Below are 16,739 nucleotides of genomic sequence, written 5' to 3'. Positions count from 1 at the left end.
TCCTGGTTCTGGTCTATAGGGCCTTACATGGACAAGCACCATCTTACATTGGTGATCTTCTCCATCCCTACACCCCCAGCAGATCCCTGAGGTCCAGTAACCAGTATTTTTTAAGGAGGCGAGTGACTCAGAGCTCTAACATGTCATAACAGCAGGTGAGTGGTTGAGCCAGGTGGAGGTGCGGCCGACACTCAGCAGGAGTAACGGCACAGACAACATCACCTGCAGCTCTACAGCAATCAGCCGTGGTGGATTCTAAATCAATGTGCAGCAGCAGTTTTAACCTGAAGATGGAGATGGAATTACGGCTTTGGGCTAAAATATTATATTTGTAGTAAGTTGCACTAAACTGGCAAAATAATGATTACACGTGTCTACAACACCATTAGACACAAGAATGTAGGGGTTACTCGCACTTTAAAAAACTCTCCAATGTTATTGAACTGAAACAATTAAGAAGAGTGGGAGAATATTCCTTCACAGCGATGTGAGGAAATCAGTACCAGATGTTGCTTCTAAGAATGGTAGAAGTAGAAGTTACTTTTCCACACAATGCTAGGTTGGTTTACATGGATTTTCCCCTTAATAAATGAAACCAACAATACTTTCCCCATAAGCACACACTTTATTCTACATGTGATATTAGAGGTTTGTGACCCACCCAGTCTAAAACTATCAGTTTTTATAAACATGCAGATGATTCATTATGATCACTAGCTGCGTGAAATCGATCCCTGTAGCTGTTGGGTTCTAAAAGCTGATTTCTACTTTTCCTTCTGAACCACAAAAAATTAAGCTAAACTGATCTGATAGGGTTGCACAGCATAACTAAAATGTATCCACACGAAATCCTACAACTTCACCTCCAGATATTAAAGATTTGTTGTGCCATTTGGAGGAGAGATAATGGTCTCCACAGGCAGCACAGACGACATGCAGAGACTTTCACAGTTCCAGTCTCAATGCATGTGGAAATGGTGTAAGAGTCCATGTCCTTATCACTACTATGGACCCGGTACATCCACAGCTCATCCCTGCTGTAGTTCATCTGAGAACGCACAAAGAACGGTGCCTCTGCTGCCTTTGAAACCTGCACTTTGAAGATGTATTTCAGAACTGGACAGCTCCGTCGAGAGACAGGAGCATTGCAATCCATCTTCACTTTCTAAGTGAGGGCAATAAAAGTGAGACAAAGTGAGAACAGTGAGCGTTGGGAGACTCACTCTCTCATCCTGCCTGTGGCAATGCAACATCACAACATCTCCATATGTTAATGCCTTGATTTACATTCTGTTACAGGATGCACAAAAACACACAAAAAGCAGTTAGGCCTTTGGGAGCACTGGGGTTCTTCTCTGTGGAGTCGGTGAAAAGGAAAACAAGCAAAGCAGAATCTGCAGTGAGTGAGCTGCTGCTCGACCTTCAGTAAAAACTCAAAAGTCATGCTTGTGCAGGATTATGTGACAAAGTCAGATCTCTTAGTTTATTTGTAGATGCTTGTCTCTCAGGTATATTTTATCATTTTTGATGCAATTTGTAAAAAGTTTTAGTGGTAATTTAAGTTTTTGTTTTCTGCCCCCCTATAAACTGTCGGTCTGCAGATGAAAAACCACCTGAGTGCACTTGCCTCAGCACTTTAAAACTCTGCGGCTGACGAAGCTTATCTGCAGCATCCATTCCTCCTGGTGCAAAGGTTATCCCTGACCTTGGTGTAATTCAGTCCAGTGCATCGTTGCACCCAGCCAAAAACCTGAATGTAAGAAAATCCCTTTTCCTTCTTTATGAGTCTTCAATATTTAAATACTTTCCAGACAAAAAAAGACCTCCGAGAAGGAGGAGGGCCACAGTGGGATGCTTTTATTCAGGTAATGATATTCCTCAGTGTTCTTCGTCACTTTTCACCTTGTTTTGTCTAATTTACTGAATTTTCTAATTTAACTTAATTATAATAGCTTTTTTAATTATTCCAAGAGTTTTGAACAGAAGCTTATTAGAATTATCTGTTCTAATAAGGTGTCAGTAATGATATGTGTTTAAATAAATCCTTTCATACTTTTTCCAACAGGAAAACTAAATTACCTTCTGCATTTTCTAGCTATTTCTCAAATAGAGTAAATAATGGGAGAAACTGCTCTGTATATTATCAGAAAATTACTCTACTAAAGCAGGGAGTGCATTAAAATAATACTGATCACTTATTTAAACACACTTGTGGTTAAAATAAGACATTTTAGTTTACTCTGACTCTGAAATGATGGGAGGCTATTTGTATTATTAGTACCATTCTTTAGTAGAACCTCCATTCATTTGTTGTAAATATTTCTTTGGGAAAAAAGCTAAAATGCTCCTTTCCTGTAATCAAATTTCATATAAACCTTACTCATGACATTGAAACTACAAGGGGCCACTTAAGAATCGGCTCACATCCAAGACTCAGAGATGGTTTCCTCATCCTAACCAACAAGGTGCAATAAAACACAAGGACTGTACCATTAGGAAATAAAGGAAAGTCTACCAACAGACTGTACCACTGCACTGGGATACATTCATTTACAACCTAATTATCTAGATCATAAATAACAGCAGGGTCTTTTCACACCTGCTGTTTAGTTGGTTTGATCAAAGTTCTTGGTTGTTGTCACTCTTGGTGCAGATGTAAACAGAAAGTACAGCAGGATGCAGACCAATGCAACCTCAGTGACACCCTCTGGAGTAGGTGGTCCTGAGCGTGTTGCCCCGCCCCCAGTGTTGTCACATGTATTGTACAGACACATTTTGTTCTTGCAGTTTTCTTCTGTGTGAAAAGAAACTGAACCACACATGCAACCAGCAACTAGTTAACAAAGCCCTAACTGATAAGGCTCAACGGCTAAGCAAAAACCTGGAGAGTAACACCAAAACAAACAGGCATCCCTCTAGCAGCTGGTTCCAGTAGGGAGCCAGACTCCTCTGACAGTGGCGGAGCTTGATATGTGCAACATGTGCGGCCGAACAGGGCGGCAGTCTGCAGGGGGCGGCATTTAATTTCCTTTTTTTTTTTTTTTTTTCCTAAAAAAAATTTTTTTTAGCATCAACCAATACATAAACAAAACATAGAAATCGCATGTTCTTAATAATAATAGTGATGATAATAATATTTCTGTAATAAAAGCACAACAAAGTGTAACCCATATCAACTACTCCCTGTCACATGACCCACGTCAGCTGATGTGAGGTCCCTCTCCTGATTGGCTCCTTCCAAGTCGCGGCAACCATGAAAGCTGATCCTGCCGTGGCTGTAAGCTTGTTGCTTGTAGAACGGTGTTGGAAAACAAAGCGTTTTTTTCCCCTCAGTTCATTTATACTCTCATTTTCCCTCAGCGGTAAGTGTTCTTAACATCTACCAATAACACCCTTTTACTTGTCAGTGACCAGTCGATCGTTTTCGCTATAAAAAATGACCTTGTTAGGTGGAGTTCCCGCCGCGAGCAGGGGCGGATTTAGGACTGAAGAAGATCCAGGGCTTAACACACGCGCGCGCACACTCACACGCACGCGCACGCGTGCGCACGTGACACGCACTAGTCAACATCATATATATTTGTCTTGTACCACATAATTTTTAATCTGAAGCTACATATTAAGCATATTCAGGGCAGAGTATTGTTCCTGTTAGTGTTTAGTGTGAGATGATAGTAAATATTCCCTTTCTTTCTCCAGCAACTTTACCTGATAGTAAGCTAACTTTAGGCAAACCAGCAGCACAACAAATATTTTCAAATAAGACTCACAAACCTGAGTCAGCACCAGTCTCATCAAAGCTGGGGTTCTGTCGTTGTACTTTTGGTCTAAAAAACGTCCTCATGTCCATCTTCACTCATGCGTTTCAGGCAGAGAGTGTAGAAGAAGCCGGCTGCTGAAGGGCTTCTTCTTCAGTGGTGGAGGCTCAGGCAAGCTGTATACAAACTACTGCCAGCTGCGCCCTCTCTGTTGGACTTTGGTACTGCATGTTACTTCCGCGATTTAGATCCGGGGCTTCAGCCCAAGTAGCCGGGCCTAACGCCACCCCTGGCCGCGAGCAGAACTCCGGTTCAAAAACGCTGTTTTTGAAACACTTTTATTTACTTAAGCACTTTAATGGGCTTAGCTTGAAACCAAGAGCAATCGAATGATTATTGTTATGTGTTGCCTTGAATTCGGCTATGCTGTCTGTCAGACAGTTGTTTTCCTTTATTGTTGTTTTTGTATTTGTTTGTAGCAAACGCTACTGGAATGCATAGATTGCGCTACGTAGCCAAGATGATTAATAATTGACCTGTTGTACATTCGTGATATGTTTACCGGTAAACTGAATAGAACTTGATGTGCTAATGAACATTTCTCTGGCCTACATGGCCGGTTTTTTCCCCATGTTGAACTGATCTTCTTCATATTGAAGTGGCGAGCTGGTAGGACCATTCTTTCTTTTTGGAATCGGGAAATGAGCTATTATTTACCCCATGAAAAACGGAGCGGCAGCGGGCCGCTGGAGGTGCCCTGCTAGTATGATCCCGTTTAAACTGTAAACTACCATAAAATAAAAACTATAATAGCTAGAGCAGTCTTTTTTTAGCTGAAAGTTGAGACTCTCGCCTTTCAGCACATCTGTACTGTACAAGTCGATGATGCCATCATGTTGCGTTAAGTGTGTCTATTTCAGTAGAACTTTGACAAGTGGTGAGAAGGTGGCCAGGAGCTGGATGTTGTATTCAGTTAGCAAACGTTGTTATAGATACACTCCACGCAATCTGAAACAAAGTTTTAGGTGTAATGTTTTTTCGTGTGTGTGTGTGGGTGGGGGGGGGGGTCACAGGGGGATCTCGCACAGGGCGCCATTTAGGCCAGCTCCGCCTCTGTCCTCTGATTCCGGTCGGCTCATGGGTCCCCAGAACAATGAAAACATGAATGCAGGTCAACAGGGCTAAAAGAGCTATTTTCTATTTGCTTTGCCTTGTATCGCACATATGTACTTATATTTAAATGAAAAGTAATGAACTATGTTTTGACCACGCCAGTCACGTACTTTGAGGTTTATCAGCTTGTAAAAGTTTGTAATTTGCACAAATCAGATTGGTACGTCGCATATATGACATCACTACATAATCTCCTCTCCCCTAGCATAGCTGCTACTTACCACATGGCCAGATTTATGGTGGTTCTTTCCTCCTGAGGGAAGGATTTGAAGTTCAGCCATTTTCCCTGTTTTTCTCCGTGTCTTGTTCAAAGATGTGCGTTTGCAGTCCTGGACTTATTTTCACACAAAACCTAAAATAACTCTTTGCCCCGTTCGAAAATACATGTTTGCTTGGTATCAAAATGTGTCTTTGAGATTCACGGACATCCTATGTGAAATCCATGGTACAAGTGGAATTAGAAAATAGCATTTTAGCCCCGTTGACTTCGATTCTTTTTTTTTTGTGCTTCCGGGGACTCGCAATCCCGAAGTAAATGGATGTGACTTAGGCTCCCTATAAGGTTTGAAGCTCCGCCTTCGCCATTTAAATCAATTTGATCTTTTTCTATAAAAATAAAGTTCCTCATAGGACCATAGGTGATCTACGTTCCAACTCTAACCTATGGTCAAGAGCTTTGGGTAGTGACCAAAAGAACAAGACCGCGGAAACAAGCAGCTGAAATGAGTTTTCTTCGCAGGGCGGCTGGGCCCTCCCTTATCCGTGAGCGGCTCGGAGTAGTCCCGCTGCTCCTCCACATCTGATTAGGAAGCCTCCTGGATGCCTCCCTGGTGAGGTTTTCTGGGCATGTCCAACCGGGAGGAGGCCTAAAGTGAGACCCAGGACATTCTCCCGGAAGAGTTAGCCCAAGTGGCTGGGGAGAGGGATGTCTGGGCCTCTTGAATTGGGCTGCTGCCCCCGCAACCCAACTCCGGATAAGCGGAATAAAATGGATGGAATAAAGTTGCTCCTAAAATAACTTTCAGTTATTGGTTGATGCTGATGCACATATAGCTTACCTTGCAGCTGTTTGTTGAAAATTCATTTTTCTAATATTTTTTGTTGTAATTAGTTATTTGATGCTTTGAAACACTCAGCTAGAGAACAGCTATGCTAACTTGTTTTTGCTTCCAAGTTTAAATGCATTAAATGTGACAAAATTGTTTTTTACTGATAAAAAAAGATGCACCAATGACCCCTTTAACATTCAAAGTTTTAAATATAGCTACTTCCCTTGGTTGAATAAAGGTCTGTTATTTAAACATAAAAATACAGTAGATGTTAGATGTTGTTTTTTCTCCTGTTTTCTTATGCGGACTAATGAGTGAGACCCCATTATGCGCCTGGGCCTACACTTTAGAATGATGAAAGCTCTGCTCCCTCCTCTGATCCACTTTAAAAGCATGAAGACTTGTTTATGCTGACTGCTCATGGCTGAAAGTTTGGTCAGCTAATCATTTACACAGAGCTGAACTAGTGTGGAGCAGCAGCTGGTCAGCCAAGATGATAATCAGAGGCTGAGGCGCCATCAGTTTGCTTCCTTTTTGTTACAAAACACACACTCACGCACGCGCTTCTATTTAAGGCTGGGTAGAGACAGAAATAGTATTTTCAAACGACTCTCTACTCAGCAGGGAAATAAACAGCAAACTGAAAAGGTCTCTGCTGCTGGTATGTAAAGCTGAGAGGAGCTCAGTGAGAATGAGTCACATTTTGTTCGGCTGCACAGAGGTCATCAAGCTGCATGGGAGTACCAATCGTTTCTATTTCTGGTTTTGTTATAAAAGTGTAGTAAGTGCTGCTGCATGCATACTGCATCACCATGCAGCTTCAGCTCTTTGACAGGTTGCAGTAGATTTCTGCACAGCAAACAGTTTCCACAGTTTTTTTTCATCAATTTATTCAATGTACATTAATACAGTTTTTTCATAGCATCATGCAGGTAAGAAAAATGCTTCTATGTGAATGAAAAGTTCAAGGCTAAGTTTCCTGAAAAACACCTTTAAGGTCAGCTCTCCCTCCGTTTACTCAGAAAACAGCCTTTGTGGGAACCGTCCTGGTACAGGAGAGGATGGTGGGACTGTAAGGACAAGTACAAAAACGCATTCTAACACAAAAACCTGCTGGAACTCAGCATCTATGGAACACATTTAGCAGAACTTTATCACCTCTTCAGGATTTTGTTGATACAGCCGTCAAAATGATGAATATTAGTAACAATAACAGGATAATGAGAATTCACAGACATATATGAGTAACAGGCTAATTCATTTCCCTTTTGCCCTCCCAACCCCCTTCATAAGCCCCAGACCTTCAACAGGTATGAATTTGTTTACATGCAAATGTCACACCAGCTCCACCGAGCTTTCGCCTCGGCCCACCATCACAGCACGAGGCGACAGAGCGGAATGACGCTCACTAGGACTTCTCGTCACGCTTCTTCTTCTGGAACCTCCTGAACTGGGACTGGATGATGGCCGCCGCCTTTTCGGTCTCTGGGGCGTCCATGTCGATGTCAAAGTCTTCTGGGACGTCCGTCTTGGACTCATCTGGGGACAAAAAGTAAGGAGGAATTGCATGGTTAGGTGGTTGAAGCACTTCTATAAAAAGTGCATAAGAAAAAAGCAACCCAAAAAGATTTTGTTACTATTTCTTTATATGAAAAATGTTTTCATTCAAATTCTGTTCGAGTTGCCACTAGATCAACACCTTCACATGAGCTACAACCTGGAAAAGAAGGAGATGCAACACAAATAAGAGCATAACATGTCCTCTGGTGTCATAAGGCCCATAAAAAGTGCTTATAGAGAAAGTGTGTTGTGTTTTTTCTTAGGTCAAAGTGTAAAACACAAACTGATTTCCAGTTTTTAATCTCCTCTTGAGCTCAGCCTTATCTGACAAAGATGCGATTGTAATCCTTGCAAAAACTGATCCTACTGGTTTTAGAGCGCATTGGGAAAGATGAGCCTGATTTTCTTTGGGTCAGTGATGTAACACACAGTTTCTCTCCAACCTTTATGTAATAAACGACTGGATCATCACTCATTCAAATGTTGACTTAGCTGGTATACAGTTTAGGATTTCACTGTCATTCAATACAGACACATCATGTGAGGCTATGAAAGGTTTTGCGAACTTTAGATGACTGAACAAACTCAAACATTTCTAATGCTCCGTATATCAGATTAGCTCACACATCATGTTCAGTAATCACACACTGTTAGGCCGAGTTACAAACCCATCGTGTTTTTGTCTACGTAGGCTGGAAAACACATTAATGAGATAAAACCAGATATGGATTTACACAGGAGCATTCTGTGTTGGTAAAACAGTAAAGCGCTGTAAAAAGATGTTTTCAAATGATTACATTCATTAAGAGCAAACATCTATCAAAACATCAGTTACAGAAACTGAGAGGAAAAGAGCTAAAAATGTTAACATCACATTTCATTGTTATAAACAGAAAAAGTTATTAGACTGATACTGAACTGTTTTGGTAGTTATTTGCAGCTCAGATGCTTGCTGCTGAGAAACAAACATGTCATATTACCACGAGCCATTAAAGCTAATATTTACTCAGGATTATTCCACTGTGACTCTGTCAGCGACACCTTTAAGAAACTGCCATCAAACACTTCCAATCCTGCAAAAAACAGAACATGAATTAAACATTTGGTTCCAATTTTGATTAGGGATGCACTAATCAGGTATTTTGCTGCCGATCACCGATACCGATATCAAAGAATGCTGATCACCGATACTGATCACCGATACCAATCACGTGGATTGGCCAGAAATTTTCTACAACATTATGAGTGCTACAAACTACATAATCTGGGAATAAAGGAAATGTAACCTAACCTAAAATGGTCTGTATTAGGGTTGTCACGGTGTGAAAATTTAACCTCACGGTTATTGTGACCAAAATTACCACGGTTTTTGGTATTATCGCGGTATTTTTTTTAAACGTGCTACATTTTCACACAATTAAATGTATGTCAGGAAATATTGTCCTCAGTTTGTGTCTAAATTTTGCCTAAAATGTGTTATTTTGTAATTATGTTGTTTATTTGTTTACATGTTTTCCCTTTAGTCTTTAAAATACCAATATTTGCCCATAACTTCTTATTTCATGTCTGTTTGATGTCATCATTTTAAAAATATTAGATCAGATGATACTCAGTACTCAAGTAGCCTTCTAATCAGATACTTTTTTTTTACCCTTATTTGAGTAATAAACCCTATATCAGGAAAATATTGTCCTCGGTTTGTGTCCTTCCAGTGAGCTTTGCAGATGTGGGAAAATGTCATCAGGCAGTAATCATTGTTACATTCATAATTATTCTCGGAGAGAGACCAACTCTTATCTGCCCCTGGGAGCCCCGTAGTGCATAGCGTCATTTCAACATGGGGGTGTCCATGATGCGGTTTATATGCAGGTAGCGGCGCTGCGGCTGCTTTATATAGCGACTCGTTGCATTCTCCCTCAACCCAAATCCTCGGATCACGCATTTTAGCTAAAACGCTAACGTTAACTTGCCTTGACTGTAGAGTTGTGGGTGATGGTCACACAGATGTGTCATGAGATTTGAAGCAATCCTGTCTTTCACAGACACTTTTTCTGCACGTGCTGCAACCAGGATAGCCGTCTTCTATTTATAAAATGTCCCTCGGCATTCTTCAAATTTCCAAAAGATGCCCGTACTTCCGACTTTGTCTTCTTTGAGGGATAAAAAATGTCCTGAACACTGCCGTCTCGTCCTTTGGCCATTATTTCAGCTTTAGCTTCAAGAAAGTTTTGGTTGTAAACAAAGCGCGCATGTGCCGCCGGCAACTTCAGCAGATGATACGGTGGCTGGTAAGGGTCAACGCGCCAACACCGCAGCCACGGTAAACCCACCGAGATAATAATAGTTTTTTTTAAAAACAAGACGTTATTATTATTGTCAACTTTTTTTTACCGGGGTTTACCGCTACACCGGTTACCGTGACAACCCTACCTGATCGGTCTGCTTTGATCTATTTTGAAAACTCCTCCTTGAACCGTCACCGTCACCTTAGCGTGGTGGAGGAGTTTGAGTGCCCTAATGATCCTAGGAGCTATGTTGTCTGGGGCACTTAGTGCCCCTGGTAGGGTCTCCCATGACAAATTGGTCTTAGGTGAAGGGTGAGACAAAGAACGGTTCGAAGGATCTTTCATGGCGGTGAAAACGAAGAGTCGGAGTACCCGGCCCGGAGGGTTACCGGGGTCCCACCCTGGAGCCAGGCCTGGGGTTGGGGCCCGTGAGCGAGCGCCTGGTGGCCGGGCTTTCGCCCATGGGGCCCGGCCGGGCCCAGCCCGAACCGGATACATGGGCTCGTCCAACTGTGGACCCACCACCTGCAGGAGGAACATGAAGGGTCCGGTGCAATGTGAATCGGGTGGCAGACCAAGGCGGGAGCCTTGGCGGTCCAATCCCCGGACAAGAAAACTAGTTTTTGGGACATGGAACGTCACCTAGCTGGCGGGGAAGGAGCCGGAGCTTGTGGCAGAGGTTGAGCGGTACCGGCTAGATATAGTCGGACTCACCTCGACACATTGCATTGGCTCTGGAACCCGAGACCTGGAGAGGGGTTGGACACTCTACTTTGCTGGAGTTGCTCCGGGTGAGAGGCGGAGGGCTGGGGTTGGCTTTTTGTTAGCCCCGAGACTCTCTGCCTGTGTGTTGGGGTTTACCCCGGGGGACAAGAGGGTAGCTTCCTTGCGCCTTCGGGTCGGGGAACGGGTCCTGACTGTTGTTTGTGCTTATGGGCCAAATATCAGTTCAGAGTACCCACCCTTTTTGGAGTCCCTGGGACGAGTGCTAGATAGTGCTCCATCAGGGGACTCCATTGTCCTGCTGGGGGACTTCAATGCTCACGTGGGCAATGACAGCTTGACCTGGAGGGGTGTGATTGGGAGGAACGGCCCACCTGATCAGAACTCGAGCGGTGTTTTGTTATTGGACTTCTGTGCAAGCCGCAGTTTGGCCATAACGAACACCATGTTCGAACATAAGGATGCCCACCGGTACACTTGGTACCAGGGCAGCCTAGGTCACAGGTCGATGATAGATTTTGTAGTCGTATCATCTGACCTGCGGCCGTATGTTTTGGACACCCGAGTGAAGAGAGGGGCGGAGCTGTCAACTGATCACCACCTGGTGGTGAGTTGGATCAGATGGCAAGGGAACATGCCGCGTAGACCTGGCAGACCCAAACGCATAGTGAGGGTCTGCTGGGAACGCCTGGCAGAAGAACCTGTCAAGACGGTCTTCAACTCCCACCTCCGGCAGAGCTTTGACCACGTCCCGAGAGCAGTGGGGGACATTGAGTCCGAGTGGGCCTTGTTCCACTCTGCGATTGTCGAGGCGGCTGTTGCTAGCTGTGGTCGTAAGGTGGCCGGTGCCAGTCGTGGTGGCAACCCCCGTACCCGCTGGTGGACACCAGAGGTTCGGGGAGCCGTCAGGCTGAAGAAGGAGGCCTACAGGGCGTGGCTGGTCTGTGGGTCTCCGGAGGCAGCAGACAGGTACCGGATAGCCAAGCGGGGTGCAGCAGTGGCAGTTGCCGAGGCAAAATCTCGGGCGTGGGAGGAGTTTGGTGAGGCCATGGAGAAAGACTATCGATCGGCTCCAAAGAGGTTCTGGCAAACTGTCCGGCGCCTCAGGAGAGGAAGGCAGCAACTCGCTCACACTGTTTACAGTGGGGATGGGGAGCTGCTGACGTCAACTGAGGCTATAGTCGGACGGTGGAAGGAATACTTTGAGGAGCTCCTCAATCCCACCAATGCGCATTCCGAGGAGGAACCAGAGCTGGGAGGCCTGGGGATGGACTGTCCGATCTCGGGGGCAGAAGTTGCTGAGGTAGTCAAACAACTACACAGCGGCGGAGCCCCGGGGGCGGATGAGGTTCGTCCTGGGTATCTCAAGGCTATGGATGTTGTAGGGCTGTCATGGTTGACACGTCTCTACAACATTGCGTGGTCATCGGGGGCAGTTCCTAGGGAGTGGCAGACCGGGGTGGTGGTCCCCATCTTTAAGAAGGGTGACCTGAGGGTGTGTTCCAACTATAGGGGGATCACACTCCTCAGCCTCCCTGGAAAGGTCTACGCCAAGGTACTGGAGAGGAGGGTCCGATCGATAGTTGAATCTCAGATAGAGGAGGAGCAATGTGGTTTTCGTCCTGGCCGTGGAACTGTGGACCAGCTCTATATCCTTGCAAGGGTGATGGAGGGGGCATGGGAGTTTGCCCAACCAATCCACATGTGCTTTGTGGATTTGGAGAAGGCTTATGACCGTGTCCCCAGGGGCACCCTGTGGGGGACGCTCCAGGAGTATGGGGTGGGTGGCTTTCTGTTAAGGGCCATTCAGTCCCTTTACCAGAGGAGCGTGAGTTTGGTCCGCATAGCCGGTAGTAAGTCGGACCTGTTCCCAGTGAGGGTTGGACTCCGCCAGGGCTGCCCTTTGTCACCGGTTCTGTTCATCACTTTTATGGACAGAATTTCTAGACGCAGCCGTGGTGTGGAGTGTGTCGAGTTTGGTGGCAGGAGAATCTCGTCTCTGCTTTTTGCGGATGATGTGGTCCTCCTAGCTTCATCCAGCTCTGACCTTCAGCTCTTGCTGGGTAGGTTCGCGGCCGAATGTGAAGCGGCTGGGATGAGGATCAGCACCTCCAAATCTGAGACCATGGTTCTCGACCGGAAAAGGGTGGCTTGCCACCTCCGGGTCGGGGGAGAGGTCCTACCTCAAGTGGAGGAGTTTAAGTATCTCGGGATCTTGTTCACGAGTGAGGGTAGGAGGGATCGGGAGATCGACAGGCGGATTGGTTCGGCGTCTGCAGTGATGCGGACGCTGAGCCGATCTGTCGTGGGGAAGAGGGAGCTGAGCCAGAAAGCCAGGCTCTCGATTTACCGGTCGATCTACGTCCCAATCCTCACCTATGGTCATGAGCTTTGGGTAATGACCGAAAGAACGAGATCGCGGATACAAGTGGCCGAAATGAGTTTCCTCCGTAGGGTGGCCGGGCTCAGCCTTAGAGATAGGGTGAGGAGCTCGGACATTCGGGAGGGACTCGGAGTAGAACCGCTGCTCCTCCGGATCGAAAGGAGCCAGTTGAGGTGGTTTGGGCATCTGGTCAGGATGCCACCTGGACGCCTCCCCGGGGAGGTGTTTCGGGCATGTCCTGCCGGCAGAAGGCCCCCGGGTCGACCCAGGACACGTTGGAGAAGTTACATCTCCAATCTGGTCCGGGAACGCCTTGGGGTCCTGCCGGAGGAGCTGGTGGACAAGGCCGGGGAGAGGACGGCCTGGAGCTCCCTAGTTGGGATGCTGCCCCCGCGACCCGGACCCGGATAAGCGGAGGAAGACGACGACGACGACGACGACAATTTTGTAAAAAAAAATTTAAAAGGTAAAGAATACCTACATATAAATATGCATATACTATGTGTATACTCCTGGGTTGAAACTTCTTGTTTCCCATGAGTGTCTATTAAAGGGTAAATGACTCTTGATGCTGGTCAGAGGCATGTGTTTAGAAATGAACCATTAACAGTTAAACAATATTGAAGTTATGTGATCATCGTGCCTTAAAGTGTTGGGCAAATCCAATTTGATGAAGGTAAATAGCTGATATCCACTCTGCGTTTGGAATAATCGACACCGAGCTGTTTAAAAACAAGATGTTTCTGTGTATTACTATCCTAACTCTAACATATCAAAATCCCACATTTTACCCAAAAATATGGTAACCACTTTGAAAAGTATCCGTTTGTTGTTTGGATTTATAGTTTACCGTATCACAGCCACCACTCTATGCAACCCTGCACAGGAGAGAGCTGTACTTTATATTGTAGTCACCATTATTCAGAGAAAGAACAGCCTACCCAGCTTGCTTTTTCATGCATACATAACATTTTTATAAGAAGCTTAATGCCTAATTTAAAAGAAAACTATTTTGAGGAAAAATTATTCCATATATTAAGAAAGCATGTTTCTGTATAGCATTGATGACACACTTACTGTTATTTATGTCAGCAGCTTTTGCTGCACACACTTATATGATCGCTACAAACTATTTAAGTTGATTCATTCATTCAGACATTCATCTAAAGGCCGCCATCTTGCTGAGAACTTCAGTTCAGAGAAAGATTTTTATCTTCCTTTACAGGACTGGAAGCAGAGGCTGAATGTGACAGTGATGAATGGTTCTCAGTTCACGAATCTGTCTTCTCAACACACACACAAACACACACACACACACACACACACACACACACGGTGGATTATCAAGCCTATTACTTGTGGCAGCACTTTCAGTGTCCCTGTCTTCTACAAATGGGTGTGTGATATCAGCTGGGAGGATGGATCGTCTTCACTGAGCTCTCAGTGAGTAAAAGAAGGAATTCTTCTGTGTAATTTATGCTGAAATAAAAACTCTAGAGTATGTTGTTGTTTTGTTTGTAACTTATGAGATAGGATCCATAAAAGACACACTAAAGTCCATCCATGGTTGAGTGTCTTTTAAAGATGTCACTCTTACAGCCAGTGAAAGCTGGTGTGTCTTTTTGGTTTTATTGTTCAAATCAGTTGAAGAAGAAAAATAAGAAAAACCCAGACACTGTGATGAGAACAAAAATTTTAATGGGAAAAAAATTATGTTCGTTCAGCTGATTTATTTTTTACTTTGCTGCAATCTTTTATTTTTTTTCTGCAGATGAAAAGTCAGTACTCTGTGTATTTGTGTTTTCATGTGTGGCCGTGCACATGTGTGTGTGTGTGTTTGTGTGTGAAGGAACATCTCCACAACATACTTTTATGTTTTAGGATTGTCCATGAAGGCAGACAACCAGCTACTAAAGTAAAAAGGCAAGAAAGAAAGGAGAACCACGTAAAATGGCTTCTCAAACCACCACAACCATGACAAACATCCATCCAAACTCTGACTGTAACATAGTCTGTGGATCAAGAATCAGTAGCCAATTGAAGTGACCAGAACCACCAAGAGGACATTGTCTAATGATGATGAGTCATCATTAAACCTGAAACTAATGATGTGTTAATCCAGTGAGAGAATCACCCCAGAATGAGCTCTTTCATCTGTAATGTGTCTACTCACAAGACGAACAAACTACTCATCAGACTCTCATTACTGAGATGTCAAAGGAAAATTCATTGCCTTTCATTAAAAAGAGAAGAGATTGATGCTACATAACTACAGTAGGGTTGTCACGGTATGAAAATTTAACCTCACGGTTATTGTGACCAAAATTATCACGGTTTTCGGTATTATCGCGGTATTTTTTAAACGGTGTTGCATATGTTCAGAAAGCAATGATAGTCCTGTTCTACACAAACTGAAATAGTTTTGAAAAGGTTTAACAGTGTTTATTAAACCTAAAATAACACAAAGCCTTAGCAAAAGTGCAACTTTTCACAAGTAAAGGAACAAATAGCTTCTTTTTCTGGAACGTGTTACAGTAGTCAGTGCAGGTTTAAATTATACAAATCCAAACATTCAAAACATAAACAATATGTAAACAAATCAAAGAAACACCACTTGTTTTCTCATATACTTGTTTTCTTCATTATCAAAATGAAAATCTAAAACTCCAGTCCACACTTGACTTGACCACTGTACAAGTCAACCTTAAAAAATATGTATTTAAAATAAATAGCCACTTTAAACAAATTACTAAAATAACTACTACACTATGTAATCAAATCCAAATGTTCAAGTATAAATGGCATTGAATAAGTAAACAAATCAATGACAAGGAACTAATTGTATATTTCTCTTCATCATCAACAAATAAGATGCTTCATCCAGCAACAGGGTGTCCGTGACACGGTTTAAATGCTGGCAGAGGACGCTGCGGCTGCAGTATATAGTGACTCGTTGCATTCTCCGTCAACCAAAAGTCCTCGTGTCATGCATTTAAGCTAAAATGCTAATGTTATCTTACCTTGCACTGGCTGTAGAGACGTGGGTGATGGTCACTCAGATGTGCCATTAGATTCTAAGTGTTGCTGCCTTTTGCAGACACTTGTTTCCTGCACGTTCTGCAAACGGGATAGCAGTCTTCTATTAACTGTCCCTCAGCATTTTTCAGAAATCCAAAATATGCCCATACTTCCGAGTTAGTCTTCTTTGAGGGCTGATGGATGTCCTGGGCGCTGCCATCTCCTCCTTCGGCCATTATTTCAGCTTCAAAGTTTTGGTGCCGTTGCAAACTAAAAAGTGCGTGTGCGCGCCGCGGGAACTTCAGCTGAAGCGACGGTGGCTGGTAAGGGTCACCGCGCTGAAACCGCGGCCCCGGTAAACCCACCGAGATAATTTAGTTTTTTAAAAACTGGACGGTTATTTTTATTGTCAACTTTTTTACCGGGGTTTACCGCTATACCGGTTACCGTGACAACCCTAAACTACAGTCTAGAACTTTACCACAAGTAAACATCTGACCTAGCTCTGCAGACAAGTGTACAGCAATCAATGTGAAAATATCAACGCAAACAAGACATTTAAAACAACATCCTCCCCTCCCAACATGCAGAACATAAAGAGGATCAAAAGACTGAAGATCTAAAGCAAAAATAAGTATAAACAAACATAAAACACCAAGCGATGCTTCCTTTTTTATTCTCCCAGGTCTAAAAGCTCTGTCAGGTATTTAAAGCTAAGAAAAGAATGGAAACATTCTTTATGCTGACTAATCTACTTTTAACATGTGTCTATGCATGCAGAGCAATGCTA

The 16,739-nt window shown here is 43.9% G+C and overlaps 1 protein-coding gene across 1 annotated transcript in view; it reads right to left on the bottom strand.

Moving 5' to 3' along the window:
* Positions 1-7,015: 7,015 nt before the first annotated feature.
* The window catches only part of pcp4b (Purkinje cell protein 4b), a 96,902-nt gene continuing 87,178 nt past the window's right edge, over positions 7,016-16,739 (bottom strand). The window contains exon 3 of the mRNA XM_015951847.3: positions 7,016-7,519. Within this exon, the coding sequence (XP_015807333.1) occupies positions 7,389-7,519 (131 nt within the window). The 3' untranslated portion in view covers positions 7,016-7,388. The remainder of the gene's footprint in view (positions 7,520-16,739) is intronic.

Source organism: Nothobranchius furzeri, chromosome 13, assembly GCF_043380555.1.
Source record: "Nothobranchius furzeri strain GRZ-AD chromosome 13, NfurGRZ-RIMD1, whole genome shotgun sequence".
NCBI classification, from domain to species: domain Eukaryota; kingdom Metazoa; phylum Chordata; class Actinopteri; order Cyprinodontiformes; family Nothobranchiidae; genus Nothobranchius; species Nothobranchius furzeri.
Note: the sequence above shows the minus strand (reverse complement) of the source record. Positions and strands in the feature narration are given on the sequence as shown.